Source organism: Malurus melanocephalus, unplaced genomic scaffold, assembly GCF_030028575.1.
Source record: "Malurus melanocephalus ecotype Western Australia unplaced genomic scaffold, MMel_1.1 scaffold_12, whole genome shotgun sequence".
Classification (NCBI taxonomy): Eukaryota; Metazoa; Chordata; class Aves; order Passeriformes; family Maluridae; genus Malurus; species Malurus melanocephalus.
The window spans coordinates 4487587-4505991 of NW_026623244.1; the positions used below are offsets into that span (position 1 = coordinate 4487587).

Here is an 18405-nt window from a genome sequence, read left to right on the forward strand (position 1 = left end):
ATTTCAGTTAATTGTGAATTAGTCCAATTTTATTATAGTAACTGAACGGTACCAGTTTATGTTCAACTTGTGAATAGTCACAGTAATTAATAAGTTAAGTTCTTGCATTTGGGAGCAATACATAAATTGCTGTGCGAATCATCAACCATGAGCAGAATCTTCTGGTACAAAGCCAGCATTTTGGCATGCAAATGTTATATAGCCAACAGGGAAAGATTAACCTATTTCTGGTTCTCAAAATCTGGGCTCTTTTCAAACAAAGTGAAATACTGCAATGAAGAATTATATGAAAGGTCAAAGAGTATTTGGATCTCCATGTCAGGTGTCTGCATATCATCTATTCATGTCATATGTCACTGATCTAAAATCCATAATTCCCCAAATTCAGCTCCCTTGAAAAATCAGTTACAGGAATCATATTCTAAGGGTCACGTGTTTTCAGCTTTGTAACACTGAAGTTGGGTGGCAGAATTGAGAGAATGTAGAGCAAAACTTTATATTCTGCATAGCAAGTCAGAAGAGCCTTTGGGTAGTCAAATGCATTGATTTCATCTGCAAAAAGCAAGGACCACTTATGCTTGAAAAAAGTTGAATTACTTTTGAAGCATATCTTCTTTCATTTGTTTAGACAAACAAATGTAGTGTCATTTCTGATGTTTTTATAAGCTCCAGGATTACAATAAAACCTACCATCGACCTCAGATTTCTTATAAAACTATTTCAATATTTAAACCTACCTCATATTATTCTGTAAAAAAATAAGATGGAGTTAAAATAGCAAAGAAAATTAATGTTCTAGTCTCATTTCTTTAGGGTTATTTTTAGACAGTTGAGATGGCTGCCTCAAAGTAGATTTAAATAGACTTAACTTTTTCATGAAATGTATATTTCACTTTCCTTTTTCCTTTTTTTACTAGATTTTAAAAAATTGCTCTGAACTAAATTATGGTTGTGTTTACTAGAACTTTATTCTAAAAGTTATTTTAAAGCCCACAGGAAAGGAACATTTAGAAACAGTGTGAACCAAATTTCTAAATCAGTTAATGTGATGACAAGGGTCATTGCTCAAAGTCACCTTAGTAATCTTATTAGAAGATGCTTTGAATATGAATAAAACACATTTTTAAATCCAAATATGAAATGACTATTAAAAATGAAACTAATTTTTGCAAAATAAAAATCCGAGGTGTTAAAAAAACTGCAGACTTGCTTTTAAACATTGCAGTGACATGACTGCGTTTTCAAAAAACTTCAAAGGCTTTAAATACTTAAGAAACCTCAAAATAGAAAGGGCTGTAATCTCACTTAGCTACTGCAGAAGAGTGAAATTATGTATTAGTCAGGGCTGCAAAGATTAATTTCTTTTAGTCAGTCTAATTTTAAATGGCAGTGTTTGACCCTGTCAGCTGATTCTTTGCTCTAAAAAACAAAGGTGTATAAGAAATAGGAAYAGTCCAGTATCTTACAGTGACTCTCCTATTTCTACACATTAACATTTCTACATGTTTTTCATAAGTACCAGACAAAGCGTGACTGGTGTGATATGTAAGAAATCCCTCATATGCCACATGACAGACAGGTATTGGGGAGGGTTTGTTTGATTTTAATTTAAAGATTGTACTCCATGTCCTCAGTTACACTAAAAAATAATTGGATCCTGAATCTGAACAGCAATAAAATGAATTGCACATATCAGATGGAAGACAGGAGACATAAGAAAAGTCAGCAAGGGAGTGGATCATAGAGAAGAGCTGAATGAAAACTGAGGTTCTGTATCAGCTTCTGTAAAATAAATTGCATGTCTTCATAACTCCAGCTTTACCACTAAACAGCCCATATAATAAGATCACACAAACGAATTGAAATTAATACTTAGCCCTTACTCATAATGACCTACCCTATCACAAATAACAGAGAAAACAGAAAACTTGTATTTTGTCACAACTAGCATGGAGCATTTTTCTCCACATCTTCAATTTAAATGGAAGACAAAACCCAAYGCACCCACAGAACCTCTGCTTTCTGGACATGCATTATTTGTGGGACATGGGACAGGTGCCCCAATGTTTCCTCAACAGAAAGGACAACACTTCTATAGTGCTGTAGCACATACATACAGCTAAAGATTTAGAAAGTCTTTTCAGTTCCAAAACATGTYGAGAAGCAAAAAGATTTTCTAGCCATCATTACTTGACTTTCAGCATTTACTGRGAAAAAAGCCCCAAAAGAACAGTATACATATGCCATCTCAGTTTGTCCTGTAGTAAAAATACTCCCACCCACCTGTATTAAAAAAGAAAAGACTGAAATAAATKACTTGGGGGTTTGGGGCTTTTTAACCAAAAGAATATTCTACAAGCATACTAAAACCTCTCCTTATCTGGCATTTTACTTCTAAAACATTGCAACAGCAAATTTATAGGGCTGTCTCTTCTTTCAAAGGTCACAGCCATTTTCAACATCAGACTTCAGACTGCAAYATGACCTATAGCAGCTATAAATCAGAATTAAAGGGTATAAAACCATAAAAGAAAGGCTCTAACACACAATTTAGTTACTGTAGTTATAAGAGTAGTCACATGAATTTCATATGACAAAATCCAAGTATTTGATGAGGTGGAAACTATCTTTGTGAAGTTTATCAAGTCAGTAGCCTGAAAAAACCAAGCACTCACATTTGTAAATACAAAAAAACCCAACTAAATTCAGAATTTAATGTTTTAAATTTTGATTTTCAAGGGCAATGTGCAATGGTGACTGCTCTGGGCAGAGCAGCTCATGGTCATCATCTGGAGGGGGTCTAGTCTGCTGCYACTGCTCTTACTCTGAACAGATGGCTTAAGAGAGACCAGTTTCCAAGTCTGAACAAAACCTGTTACACTTCTTTGCAAAAAAACAGTTTCCCAGTCCTACTCAAACCAACATTAATATGGAAAAAATTCTACAGAAATATAAATGCTCTGCTTGATTTCAGCTTCTATTTCAAGCACAGTGTCAGCATGGGATAAAATAAATTTTCAGAGGAAGAAAGCACCRTTCAAAAATCCAAGCTATGTTTTAGCTTAAATCAGTTATTTTAAATTAAATTTGATATTGGATTTTACAATAAAGATGGTTTTCACCTTAAGTTATATGTTTTCCTTAAAATTTATTTTTAAAGAAGAAAGCAAGCAGCACTTACTAGAGCCATGATACACAAAATTCTTGGGACTGTTGTCAAGAGCTTCATTCAAAATAAAGTATTTCAATCAAAAAGAAAARACACCTCATGTAATTTGTACAGACCAAATGTACGAATGTATGATTCTAACTCTCCTCTGAGYTGTAAGACAGTTCTTCAAGCAGAATGCAGAGCTTCAGTACTAAGYTTTGACTTCCCTTCTTTTAATCAAGTAGTCAATTTGTCATTTGCTGGGGTGGTGCTGCTAATAATTGGTTTGAATGTTCACTCACATGTGGATTGTTWCAGGTTCTGGTCTGTTCAAGTTTCTCATCTTTGCTAACTATAAGAAAAAGATGAAGCTTGAAAAAGCCTTCTTAATAACAGAAGGGTTTTTCCAAAACTGGATTATGTTGAACAACAAATTCCTCTCAAAATCAAAGCAAACCCAAAACTGCTTCTGGTGARTAAGAGTATACATTTCTCTGGGAGATCAGAATGGTATATGAAAATATTTAAAATATCGGACTTACCAAATCCTCTAAAAAATTATGTTTCACTTTATTAACTGGCCAGCCTCCACTGCCACACAGCTAACTATGGTTACACTCTGTTGGTGTAATCAGTAGACAGATACATCATAGGTCCCCAAACCAGGTAGAATTTGCATCAAGTAGACAAAAGTGCCAAACACAGCACTGAGACAGCTGAGGGAAACACCAGTTCTGAGCTGTTCTAAGCTTTTGAGATCAAAGAGAGGTGTTTGCACTGCCTTGGGCAGAGGCATCCACAGCATATCCAGCACCTGAAATATTCACATTGCCAGTCCTAACCTCTGAACTGGAGAGGACACAAGTATAATTAGGGGTATTAACTTTGATAAATTTRTGAGGTACATAGTCTAACAATCTTGCACCAATTTTAGACTACTGTATCATTATTTTAGGGGTAGAATTGCATGCATCACTGAAGTGTTCCTAGGAACTAAATACATAATTTCATAAATATAATGCTTGTAGGACTTCCTAAAGACAGCATGAGTTTTTAAAGCATTAAATGATTACAACTGCTCAGGGATGGGAGTAAAGAACAACCTATTTTTTCCAGATGACCATCAGAACAGTGAATATGCTGCAGTGCTAGTACAGAATCTGTCTCTGCAGCACCACCTGCAACAGYCCCTTCAACACATTTCAATGATTTGAAAGAACAATTTGAAAGCACAAAATATTATTAACTCCTCAACAGCACTATTCAAAGGACAGCTTTTATCCTGAAGCCCATAATACTTACAGAACAATCTTGTATTTCCATTTATAAAACAAAAGAAAAGGTGACATTTAATAAACATAATGTTGGAGAGGGATGGGGTGCACAACCCACAATAAAATCTACTTAGGCTTTAGAAGAGGTTAATGAGAATAAGACAAATACTTAACTCCTTCCATTTRACAAAAGTGGTCTGGCTACTTTTGCAGATAAACATGGAAAGCTTTTTATGTACTTAGATATGTTCAAATTATTGAAAACRGGTCAAATGCTTGCTAAAAATGGTGGTTTCTTCTATAGCAATTCCAAAAGTAAGTAGGATCTGTTGAAAGCAACATGAAAGCTGGGAGAGAATAATCCTGCAATGCTACTTCAGAATCAGATTTGTTCTGCCTAGACTTGGATGGCTCCAAAATACTTTTCTATTTTGCCTCACCAGATTCTTGTTTTCCCCTAGAAAAAGCATTTGCAAATGGCATMGTTTCAGAGACAGAAATTCACTTTATATGAAGTAAGCACCTTGAATGTTCTTAGATACCTGGCGCAGCAGGTATCTCAAAGACAGACATTGAAAGATCATCTTTATCAGCACACCAYCAAGAATTCTCAAACATTTAGGACAAGACAGGAAATAGCATTAAGAGCTTTGCAAAGGGAGACTCAAAAAAAAGTCATCAAAAACCTCAAAGAAAATTCTCTGCAAAACCAACCTCAAGTCACACAGCTACATTAGAGCACATTAGTGTATACTGTGTACTGCATTTTGCCACCACACATTTTGTGAATTGCAAAGGTTTGGGATTRTGCTGCCCTGCAGTGGGAAGACACAGGGACTACAAATTCCAGAGATGGCCTCAGATGTCAGTGGATATATGACTGACACTGCACACACGTGTGCTGGAACATACATAAGCAACATCTAAAAACCCTCCCAGAACCACTACTTGCCACACAATGTAATTCTGGACAAGGAATGACAGTTTCCATTCTAACAAATATGAACTCCGACTTCTGGCTTTAGAATACAAAAATTGGCTCAGCATTTCACACTGGATTGTGGTGGTATCACATTTCATCAGTTAAGCCAAAGCAGACAATTTCCTAAAATAAATTGCTATATATTTGGACAAAGCAGATACCTTCTTGTGAATATAACTAATGAAACTGGAATTATGACTCCATTCTTTCTCCTTGCAGCCATTCATTTTTGCTCCTCTGGCACAAACTACAGCCATGACTGCAGTGGCAATGGAATTAACCACAGAAATGATCTTCATCCATGAAATCAAGATCAGTCAAAAGACTACAATAACAGTGTTCCCATCTAAACAGTACTTTAGAGAGAATCAGAGAGGCTCAAACTGTCTGTCCCACCAATTGTTTTAAATTAAAGCATGAGAATAGTTTCATGTTACTTTGTGTAACTTTGCTTACACTGTTTTGTTTTTCATGAGATCTCCCTCTGCCTAGTGTCCCCACATGGAGCAGTAGGGACAAATGTGCTTCATGTTATCAAATAACAGGATAATGAACTGAAGAACAGGGAAAATACAAAAGGATCAGACTGCTGTATCWCACGTCTAAATCAACTGTAAAGCCAAAGCATTCTTCCCATTCCAAACCCATCCTATCTTCAAGCTCTGCCATGCTCTATTTTCTAATTCTCATCCCTCTAATTCTCATCTCTATCCAAACATCAGTCTTTCTACATGGAAAAAAAAAGAAGAAAACTTTTGCATAATTTCTGGCATTTTAAAACACATAGTGCAGTTTTTAGTGATTGGTAGAAAAATTATAGTTATCACAAAGAAAAAACAGTAAAGAGTTTTTTTTAAAAGATGTTTTAAAGCTAGCAATCTGTTAAAAAAAAAAAAAAGAAAAAAATGTTTTTGAAGCAGTTGGCACCATCTGTTTAATTTAAAAAAAGGGAAGAAAAAAAATTATTGTAGTTAGCATAAGCATTGCTTAACTCAGCACAGCAGCAAATAAGTAAAAACCCCATCAATTTCTATTTAAATAAAACATGAATTTCTGGATTTTGCCAGAGATAAACAGACTGGCATGGTAATGTGTAAATACTTTTGGTAGTATCCTTTAATATGTATTTCTTTATTTCTTAATGTCTCATAGGTACTCAAAAGATACTTAACCACAAACCACATTTAATTCCCAGACTCTGGGGTGAAAGCCAAGTAAACACATTAAGAACTGGGCATCTGCTTACCCAAGACCAACACATGGCATTTATAATTTTGCCAGTTCCGTTAGTAACATATCCAAACAGATGCCAGAGGAAGTAATCCAAAGACTTCTCAGGCAACGGGAATGAATTATCCATATTCAGAGGCAAAGCATTAAAAATCACTTCATGTATGACACAAACATAAAAACATGGTGCTAAGCTTTACAATCCATAGGAGGGGTAAAAAGAAATGTTAAGGCAACAATACAGATGCTCAGAACTAGAAATAGGAACCTCTTACACACATTGTCAGCTGTTGGCAGTTTCTCTTGTCCAAGTGCACAATATACACTTTCAGTGACAAGAATGTCCCTCTTCTCTCAGCAACCTAAATATTGAATTCACTAGATACCAAGGTAAGGTACGGTAAGGTGTGCTTGATCTACCAAATGATTGGGTTTTGCTGTTACAATGCCCAAAAACTCAAACATTAACAAGCCAGACTGCTTTCCCAAACACTTGATCAGTGTATTCTTGTGGTATCAGGCAAGATTCAGTAAGGCTAGCAAACCCCTAGAGTATCTGGGAAAACAGGAAACCTGGATAATACAGATAGCAATTATGTGGTTGAGGAAKATGTAGCAAATACATCTGTGTTGCTGTGCCATCCCCCAAAGCCCAAAATGGCACTGTTGACACCACACTARGATAAKCCTGGGGTAACTCACCGTGCTGGARATCCCTGCTCAGCAGTATTTCACACATTTATGTCCATCAGGCCCAGCACTAAATCTGAGGTAGTGTGCCTAAGTAGACCTGTGGTGACACCATCCTGCTCAGGATGCCAATTCCAGGAAAACGTTCTTTGTTCAAGCTCAATGCTGCAGGAATGTTTCTGGACTCCAGCTAGTCCAATGATAACTTAAATGCCACTGCAGATAAGCTAATCAACCCCAGCAACTAATAAATTAGCTAATAAGGYTTGCTGGAACTGACTACACATCCATGGCCTCACTTGCTCACTAAACTAACCAGATAAAGCCCTCAGGGGGGCTGGTGGGTGGTGGTGGAGGTCACTAGACTGTAAGCAACATTTTAATCTTTCAGATTTCATGCTTGATCAGATTAGCCATGGCTAATGGTTTCTGCAGCCTTCTCTTCCTATACCTAAGAATATCAACAGAGTGCTCCTAATACAGGGTGACTACTGGGAATTCATGTATTGCACCAACACAGCAAACATTTCAAAATTCAATAAATTATACCAACAAGTAGGTACTGGGAATCTGTATCGATTCATTCAGGACTGCAGGGGAGGTTGCGTCTCCTGGATGCAACTGAAGACAGAAAACCATTACACGAAGCAGCTCCAGCATAAAACTTCACTGACTATGTTGATCCATAGTATCAACTACTGATTTTTGTTTGCACCAAACCTTTACGTGAACACTCACCAAAGCAAAGAGACAAAAAATCCTGAACCTTGCTGAAAGAAAAGAAATTGCCCAATGGTCTGACCCTCCAGAAATGGAAAAGCCATCTATCAAAAGGACACWGAAGTCCATCTGGAGGTGATGACACATGTTCAGAAAGAGCAGAGCTCAGTTTTACTGCCTGTGGGGCACATTCAAGTAGGTGGGAGAAGCCTTGAAGGTCAGGCTTTACCARTGTGTGAATAAAGATTAGCCACTGCATCATCCCTACTTCATTCCAACAACTTATTTTTCTTGGGTTTTTTTCAAGATTGCTAGCATACAAAACCCAGCTCATTCTCTCCTCTGTAATTTCATTTGTCCTTTGTTTTTTTGGACATGTTTTCCATTTGAAAGACTCATATTCAAAATGTCAGAGAATTTACAGACTAGCAATGCAACATGGAAGACAAGACGTCTAGAAAAATGAAGGGAGAAAACATTTGAATTCATGAGTACTTGACAGCTGAGTAAGTCTCACTGAATTCTGCACCAAGCATAATTTCAAATATCTTTTTTTCACTGTATTTTTAAGGAAATGTCTAATAATGCACCAAAACAGCTTACAATAAAATTTTTAAAAAACAAAACCAAGTAAACTTTAGGTCTCAAGGAACTTCTGATTAAAACCAGCATTGAAGACATTTTACTGTGATACTCCTGGAAATGATTCCGTAATAACTTTGAAAAGTAAGTTCTCTTTATCTAAAAAAAAAAACCAAAAAAAACAAAAAGCTGTGCAAAAAAATAAGACATTCAAACTTTACCCTTTGACTCCTGGAAATAATATTTTGTCTTCTTTGTAGATGCTGCCTATAGGGGATCATAGTAAATCAAGTACATTTGACCTATGGAGCTTACCATGACTGTAAGTGAATCTCAGAGCATGCAGGATGTATGATGCTGCAGCCCTGACTGATAACTAAGAAGCCAGATATAAATAAATCTGGAACAGTTGGGATTGACTGTTGTTTAGCACTTTCAGACAGACGTTCAGGGCAACTGGCAGGGGCTTTGAAAGCTGTTTCCTATATTAGAATCATGACAAAAATAGAAGTGAGGCCGCATTCCCCTGTCTTCTGCTAAAAGAGATCTTACTCAAAATCATTTTTACAAGTTTGTCAAAGCACAACTAGTTCACAGTCAGATACAGAAAAAAATCAATATTGGAAGTCCCATGTTGATTTACTACAACTAGTTACTTATAGAATTAATAAGAGTAAAAAAAAATTTAAAAAGGGGAAAACAGTAGAGAGTACTAAGAGAGAGTACGGACAAGGAGAAGCGGGTTTTTCTACTTTTTTTTTTTTTAAAGAACTTAAAAGTGAAGGCACAATTAGAATCCACTAGCCAAAAAGGCCCTGAAGACCTTTAAAAATAGTATAAAGAGGGAAAAGCATATATTTTACCAGCTGTGCATAGGAATATTGCAGAAGGGTTGAGATTTGAGGCGTTTTTATTGCTGGTTTTGGATTGTTTGATTTGTTTTTAAATTCAAGAACAGATGTTACATAACTGCTGACAGCAAGGCTGAGTGGTGAGAATGGAACAGTAAAGAGGAAGCATGTATGGGTTTCTCTTCTGATTTTGTATGTCCCAAACACTGTTCACAGGGCAAGTATTTGTCACAGTGTTATCTCGCCTCCAGCAATGAAGCTTCCAAATAAATTCAGCTGGCATTATTTTGTGTGTTTTTACAGTCAAAATATATCTATCAAAATATTTTAGGATTAGCTAGTTCACTGACTGAACAGCTCATTGCTCTGCCAAAATAATCAGTGGCCTTAATGAGCAATTAAAAGCTTCCAGGGTCAATGAGAACTGAAAATCTTTACATATAGACCAGAAATTTTATGCACAACTTCCTGTTACTGTTTCAGATCATGACTGARCTCATGAACTACATGCAAAAGGCACGTGAATCAGAGTAGAATGTTTTATATAAAATCTGAGAGACCAGAGTATGGTAAGAGCAGTTTGATTTAGCCAAGTAACTCTCCCAAACAGGTTTCCCATAAACTGTCCTTTCTCAACTAATATAGATCTGTATAATGTTCTGCTGACACATATGAGGTTGCAGTCCCTGTGCCTGTGATGACCTCTGAGCTCTGTGCTCAGTGCCCGAGCAGGATGACGGCTCCTTGGGTCAGAAATGCAAAATACTGGGGACCCAATCCAACAAATGAMCCAATCCAAGGGATTTCCAGCTCTTATTCCCATGGTTTTTGCAATGTGCAAATCACAAAAGAATCAGCACCAGGAAATTTCTGCAACTTGCACTTCTACCTACTCCTGGTATACATTAAGGCACAATTCAAGGATTCAAGGTGTGCTCAAGTACGCAGAGAGGAGCATGTTTCAATAACCAAATTGTGATTTTTTTTCCCCATTATGGCAAAGGCTGAAAATGTGCTTGATRAAAGGTAGAAAATTCACCATAAAGTCAAAACTTAGCTTTGTAATGGATTGCCAGATTGCAGATGTAATTTCCTTTTATCAGAATAGCCTTCATAAATGTATTTAAACYAATTACCTTTAGGTGGAAAATAGGACTTGCTTTCAGCTTTGTGAGGCCAGTCCACCACAAGAGGTCCAAACCTACGAAAGCTGGCAGTGATCTCATCTACAAAAACAAATGAGGCAAAGTAAGAAGGTCTTAATTAAAAAAACCCAACAAAACAAAACAAGAATAGTGAAAACTGCAATAATATCCATWGAGGATGTCTAAATGTTCTTTCATCTCTGTGCTATACACGGCTGCTTAAAAAAGTAATTTTACATTCCAGTAGTGGAAGTCTGCAGCAGGATTAAATGCAAACATGATCTATCAGAAGTGAATATGCTTCAGCTGCGGTCTATTGCTAATTATAGCCACAAAGCAGGGTCAGATGCAGCCACATGGGACTGACGAGGAGCTCCATGTCAGCACGGCTGCTCCTTGCAGCCTGCCCTAAAAAAGAGGCTGCAGCAGGTCATGCCACTGTGGGCATTTCACCTTCCTCAGGCCCCTCAGCAAAGCTGCCTTCAAGTACCAAGTTTTTTCTTCACTTTTTAAGCACCAATTTAGAGCTACTATGTAACACACACCATGAGCTATCCTACAGGACAATTTTTTTTTATATGTAAATGCTTCAGAAAAAAATATTTAAAGTTGTCTYCATCAGGAGGAAAGGCAGGGCACTTTTCCACTTTCTAGATTGYTGTTTGAGATGAGTCTGACTTCTCTGACCCCACGAATTGCACACCAGATTTTCAAGCGTCTGGAGATACAACACACATTGTGTACTTGAGGGGCTGAAGGCAAATGAAGGRGACCTCTCAGGCAAGAGGGTGACAGGTCCCAGGTTGTCATGTTACTTCCACACAGGGCACACTGTGCGTTTTGATTCTGAGTGACCCAGCAATGTTCACATCAGTTGTACCTGCTGGGCTGCTGCTTCTTACAGCTGCAAATGCAGATTATCCAGCAGACCCYGTACCCTCAGCAGCCCTGCAACTCKTGGTGTGACATGGGAATCGCATTTTGAGGTGTTTGCAAACATAGACTGGCAACTCATACTATTTCTTCATTATAATKGTACATAGTTTAAGCTTCAGTTTAGTAGCTCCCTATCTTTTCATTATAAGGCAYTCTCAAATTCCCTGTGTATGCCCATTGAAGCTAATTAGTGGTRGATTCCAGGTATAATATGAAAAATACACCAAAAACTGTCATCATTTTAGCTTGGGAGTGAGGGTTTGTGGGGGCACACACAAGTAGAGCAGCTAATGACTGGGAAAACCCTGACCATCCCTACTAAGCTGGTTATTACTTTGTAACCATGTCACTACCCTATATTTATCATCTGAACCCTACATCCATGCTGGGTATAAGAGTTGATTATTTAAAGCCCACTGTATTTTGGTAAGAACTGCATTAAGAAAGTCTTTAAAGTCAACCACATCTGAGAATAGGAAAGACTGTGGAGGAGAGACAGTACCCACTACGTTCCCTTTTTCAGCTTTCCCACGTTACAGTCATGGGAAGACACGCACACCAGAAGCCCTGCTATGCAGACACTTCTGTCTCCATCCCTTCTGATCTACAGTACAAAAGAATGTCAAGTAAATTCTCAGGTGTTGCAGGGGGTGGTAACGTGTGTTTGTTCTAAATAATGCCACAAGCACTGTAAGAGACACACCTGGGAAAATACATTCGCTTCTATGAAAATCTGACCTTTTTACAGTAATTACATGAAAGCCAATTCCCACATCTCAGCCATATAAGTGATTCACAGTACCTTCATCAATGTCAGGAGGAAGACCTCCCACAAACACCTTTCTAGAATAGCGTTCCACTCTTTCCCCATTCTGACAGCGAGTTGGAGAGCTGAGACCCGAGGACAACGACTGATCACCATGGCTGTCGTCTAGGAAGCCGTCTTCAAAAGGAAAGAGTGAAGACCGACCTGSAACAGATTTTTTAGGATCTACAGTTAATGCTACTTCCTGGAGAATGATATATTTCAGGAAAAAAGCTTTTCCATTTACTGTTTTACTTCAACAGAATTTACATTAAATTAGCTAGGTGGTCCAGTAGCCCAAATCATGTACATTAGTATTGTTTCTGGTTTTCTGAGAGTGCATTACCCTTAAAAGAAAATAAACCTAATTTAGCTTTAAAACAAAGCCTTGCAAAWGGATAGCAATGAAAACCAAGTTATCTGATGAAATCTGTCATGGCTATGGAAAGAACTTTTGCAAGATTTACGTTTCAAACCAATTCTTAGAGATTTAAACCTTCCATAACAGATCTTGAAGGAATGATCTTAAAAGCAAATCACTCAAGGCACTGCACTGGAGGGCAGGACAGTCCTTTGAGTGCTGTACAGGATCCTGTCAAGGGCTGCAGCACTTCCATCTCCAGGGAACACAGGCCCATGCTGAGGAGGGGGGAAARCAGCAAAATAAACATGGAAAAGCTTTGGATTGTGGCTATTAAACATGTAGTGAATAAACTTAGCAAACAAGAAAAAAAATCTTGTTAAATAAACCACAAAGAACTTGCACTTGAAAGAAAACATTGTTAGCTAGAACAGCCTGTCAGACTGTTTGTTACTCAGCATTAAAACAAAATCTACATAAATGGCTGCTGCTGAGTTTGTCAATGAAAAGTAAAGAATTTACTTGTAACCCTCTGATGCAATTGACATGTTGCTATTATTACCAAATTACACAGACATTATCTTAAGAACAGATTTATTAACAAGGAATATAAAAAAATATTCAAAGTCTGCATATAAGCAACACTGTAGAATWTGCCAGCTTTAGAATTTAACAATTTCCTATACCTGAGTTGAAAAATAAGTCCTGCAATATARAGAGATGTATAAATGGGAACCACAYCTCAACTCTGAAAAGGCTACTTGTCCTCTTATATCATGGAGGATTGCTCCCAGGGATGGAATGATAATAATTKATATAAACAGTTTATAGGGGGGTTGATTACAAATATAAATGTATTTATACTTTTATAAGTGCACATAATTAAATTCAAAGGTAATGGATCACATGAAATYAACCTAGCAAGACCTAAGGATAAGTACCATGCTGGTATTAACAGCACAGGAAGTGAAGGAAATAAAAACAGGGGCRAGGAGAAAAATCAGAGACAGAGGGACAGCAGTCAGAAAAACATATACACTGAATAYATCAGTAATTGTCTCCAGCGGTAAAGGACAGATTACAAAAAGAAGCAGCAATTCTGTATATAGAAAACAAGTTAACAAAATCAGGAAAGATGATCTCACTGACACACAACACCAGCCTGATTTTTTAATGAAGATCAGGCACAAGAAAAATGTTGATAAAAAGAATATACTGAATGTTAAACACTGACAGAGATCACRGATACAAAAATCTACTTAAGAAAAAATCTACTGTGATTTTACACAGCAACATAAAAGCAGGATAAATGTCACAATCAGAGAAAGATGTAGAGATGCTACCTTTCAAAGACTTGTCAGAAATGGTGGGTTTAGAGCATAAACAGGAAAGGCTTTTGATGGATACTTATTTAAGGGATAAAAAGTTCATGCACATATATAAACATATGCATTTCAACATAAAAGAGAACATTTGCATGACAAAAAATAACTAAGAATACTACAGCTGTGTAAAAATATCAAATCAGAAAACTCATTGAAAAGCAGGAAATCTGCAAATATCTGTAAGAGAGTGACATTACTGAAGAGCTAAATTGTCTTTTAATTCCTSTCCATCAACCCATCTTCTTGTAAAAAAGTAAACAACATACACGAGACATTAGTGGAAGCTGACACATCAAATTAATAACAACGTGTTCAACTAAAACATAGATCTGCAGAGGAGACTGAGTTCTGAAGGAAATAAAAATTCACAGCAGCTAAGAAAGCAAGGTTATCACCTCTAAGCACCATTCTGGATGCTTGACAGTCTACAAGCACTGCCCTCACCATAAATAAATGCAAATGATGTTGTGTAAGTTTGTAGTTAAGTATACAGCTAAATGTATGAAGAATACATTTAAAATAATGGAAAGCATACAGACAAGGCAACAGGGAATGACTGCTCACTGTCTTCTCCAGTAATGGAAAAATAAACTGCATTGAACACAATCAGTACATACCAAGGCTGAAAGCCAGGCACACTCTGGAAACCCTTGCTACAGACTTTTTGGGATGTTGAAAAATTTATCTCGGCTTAGTAAAGGGAATGAGTACAAACAGGACCAAAATGCAATCTAMAGCAGTAAATATTAAAACATCACCTCAAGAAACACCCTGGGGCAAACTTCTGGGAGAACATTACAGGAAAGCAACACTAAATGCAGTGGGTTTTTTTTTTAACATACTCCTGTACCCCTCCCTGGGCATCTCTGAACTGTCAGTGTAGCAAAATAGTTTGGGCTGATTTCCCACAGCRGTGCTTACACTGTACCTGAAAAACTAGTTGTAAAAGTTAAAAAACAAGGTACCAAGAACGGGAGTCAATAGCTCTAAACACGATACCTACAAAGAAATGCTCATTTCTTTTCTCAAAGGAAACAGAAAATCAAGTAGAGAATTGAGAGTTTATGGCAAGCCTCAAGAAATCTCTGACTAAACCTCTTCTCACTGAAGATGATTAGTCACAGTGACAGAATCAGTCTCTAATTAAAATATCCAAGTATARCAAACATGAAATGAGTCCTTGCACAGACTTGCCTCTGGTTACTCCACATGTTATCACAATGCAAATGGTAAAAACAATAATGGAGAGTGATCTATGAGAATATTAGATAACCAACACATTTTTTAACAGACGTTGGAGAATTGCATGCTTCTTAAGGTTAAGAAAACTCAAAACCAACATTATAAAAGTCAAGGTAATGATAAGCATGAACATGACAGACTTTAATACAAAAGAGGCAAGTCGAAATTCCTAATATTAAAGACAAGACACACACGCAAATCTAATTGTTAGTATKGAAAAGCCTGCATTTCACACAGAAAACAAGTCTTATGGACTGAAACATACTTTTTGGTAGTGAGAAAAAMAAAATTAAAAGCCAGCACATTTCAAACTTGTTTGCCCTGTTTTGTCTTCACTAAAATTTGTATAAAACTGCCTAAAGCATATTCATCACAATTACTTCCACATTATTATATTTTGCTTCTACARGTAAACATGAGTTGCAAGCAGTTTATAGTGTCCTACTGATTCCTACCTCCTTTCCTACTTTGGTGCCATTTGATCAATCTGGAAACACTTGCCACAATCTTAAAATAAAATTAAACAGTGTTTATATGCACAGAGAGTATACCTTCCTGTATACTCCATATATTTCCCAATTTGTTTCAGTACCACGAAAGCACTGTAAAAGTGTTAGGATGCTTTCAACATCTGTTAACAGTAGCCTGATCTCTAAAAGTGGGGAAAAACAGGAACGTAAGTTTGTGAGGAAAACTTGCATCTTTTGTTTCAGCTTTAGCTATYAAATAAACACTAAAACCAGACAACTTTCAACAAAATCAGCTRAAATTCTTTATAATAAACTGTGTTAATACAGCCTGTACAGGCTACTATCTCAATCCATACATATAAAAAAAATAAAATTCCTTCGACACTATTGGCCTGTGTCATGRATACACCTGTCTCCATGGCTCTTTGCAAACGTGATGTAAATTCTGCACTTGGAAAAGGAAAAAAATGTCACCTGCACAGCTGTCAGAGAACTTTTTGGAAAGGAAGATAAAATTAAGTTTAATGCTAAAGCACCCCACACACAGGGCAATGCCTAAATAAAATTGTTAAAAGCTGCTATTTTCACTGTTGTTTTCTCAATAAAAAAAACAGTCTGTGTAAGCCACAGCACAGCACATAAATGTAAATTGCATTAGTGGCTTGCTCAGTAGTCAGCTATTGGACTTGTTATTGTCCTTGTTCATTCATAGCTCAGAATGAATGGATATGCAGCACCGTACATTYATAAAACATTTTCAGTTTGCTTTTATGATTTAAGGGTTGTCTRTGATGAAATACAGCTAAAATGTGCTCAAATACTATATCTTTTTAAAAGTAACTGTTGAAAATAGTTACTAGTACTCGTATTCACACATGCTCTACCTGAGGCAATTCAACGTAATAAAGTGTAATAATTCAGTGAAAGCTGCTTCATGCAAGAAAAGTAATTTTCAAATGTTCAATGCAGCACTTAAACATTGCACTTSTACAAAACAAACAAAAAACACCAAACATAAACCCAAAACCAAATGTTTTTTTGGAGCACTAAACATCTCAAGAAACAAATACGTGTCATGAGAGTCTTTAYATTCAGTCACCCTCCAGTTCTCTGCTAACAGCAACACACATGAAGTTATCAGCTCAAGATCATCATTGCTCTAAGATGCTATTAAAAGGGAGCTGTTTTGCAAGGGAAGAATATGAGATTCATTTATATGAAGCAACTGATCAACTAAATAATGTTAAAATCGGTAACATCATCTTATCACAAGAAAACTAAATATTTATTTCTCCCACTATTCAGCAAACAAAACATTTAGTAAATACTTTTACCTCTTCTCCGCCCATAGCTCCTGGCTGCATGTAAACACAGAAGAAAATTGTCGGTACAGCTGTCATTAGATTTAGCTCCAAAAGCAATGAAAATGTAGCTTCCACTTCTCTTTTTCCCCTCCCACCATAAAGAAGGAAAAGACATTTTAAAAGTGCAAGATAAAATTCAAACAACCCAAGACAAGAAAAAAAAGTTGAAGATGATACAGCCAGGGGGGAAAAAAACGAACATACCTGCTGTGCAAGTTTTCTACATAACAAAAGTCTTAAAAAAAAAAGCATATCACACAGTACTATAAAATAATAATTTAGGATTATGGTTTTAAGCGGYAATAAACATCACCAACAGTAATCCAAATCAAAAGAACTAATTTTGCATTTTATTAAATAGTGGTGGAGACCATATTTTCCAAGTATGTTTCAATTGAAATAATTAGCCATATGTAAATACTAAAATCCTACTAAAATAATATGAATTCAATAGCCAGTATGTTTAGAAGAATAAAACCAGGTTGACAAAATGCCTTCATAAYGAYCAGAATTAACACAGCATTTCAATRAGACATGCATCAATGGCAAAATCCACATTGGACAACTTCARAACTGTAAYGGGAAATGCAAAAACCAGCAATTTTCATCTGCAATTTTAGAAARACAGAAAATAATCTGGAAAAATCTGCATTTTCTACACAGGATCTTCAATCTATCACAAAAGACATCCGTCTTTCCAAGGGAATCAAATGTGGAAGGCTAGGGATCAAGTAGGGTTATTCAACAGAAGTGAGCTTAGCTAAGAGGTAACAGAGCTTTGTTTTCTTTCTCTCTTCATGGTAACACTATCAGCATTCCTCCTCTGCCCCAAACCCATCTCTTATACCCATCTCTTATTTCCAAAACTAACACAATGCCCTCTAGCCTACCTAAGCGTCCCACCAGACCCCTCAGCATTCCCTACCAACTTTTCWTTTGACTGAGGGGCCCTGGGGCTACCCAGAGCAAGGTTTGCCCTCCTTTAGCACAGGYAGTTCTCTTCTACCCAAGCAGCTTCTTCCTCAAGGCCGAAAGAACACCTACACCTTTTCCCTCCACTATCAGCGAGGTCACAAAAAGGCAACTATATCAATATGTCATTAGGGGGATTWAAAATGTTCAGGGGCTATGATGAACTGCTCTGCATTTTATGTTTAACATGAAGACAGCAGGAGTTTGTGTGAARAGCTCAGCCCCAGCGAGGTGGTTGGGAAGCC

At 36.9% G+C, this 18405-nt stretch overlaps 1 protein-coding gene across 4 annotated transcripts in view; it reads right to left on the reverse strand.

Moving 5' to 3' along the window:
• CPEB3 (cytoplasmic polyadenylation element binding protein 3) overlaps positions 1-18405 on the reverse strand; it is a 78521-nt gene that overhangs the window by 13425 nt on the left and 46691 nt on the right. For all 4 annotated transcript variants that reach the window (XM_057381135.1, XM_057381144.1, XM_057381127.1 and 1 more), the window contains exons 5-6: positions 12364-12531; positions 10617-10706 (exon numbers count right to left, since the gene is read on the reverse strand). In XM_057381135.1, the coding sequence (XP_057237118.1) occupies positions 10617-10706; positions 12364-12531 (258 nt within the window). The remainder of the gene's footprint in view (positions 1-10616; positions 10707-12363; positions 12532-18405) is intronic.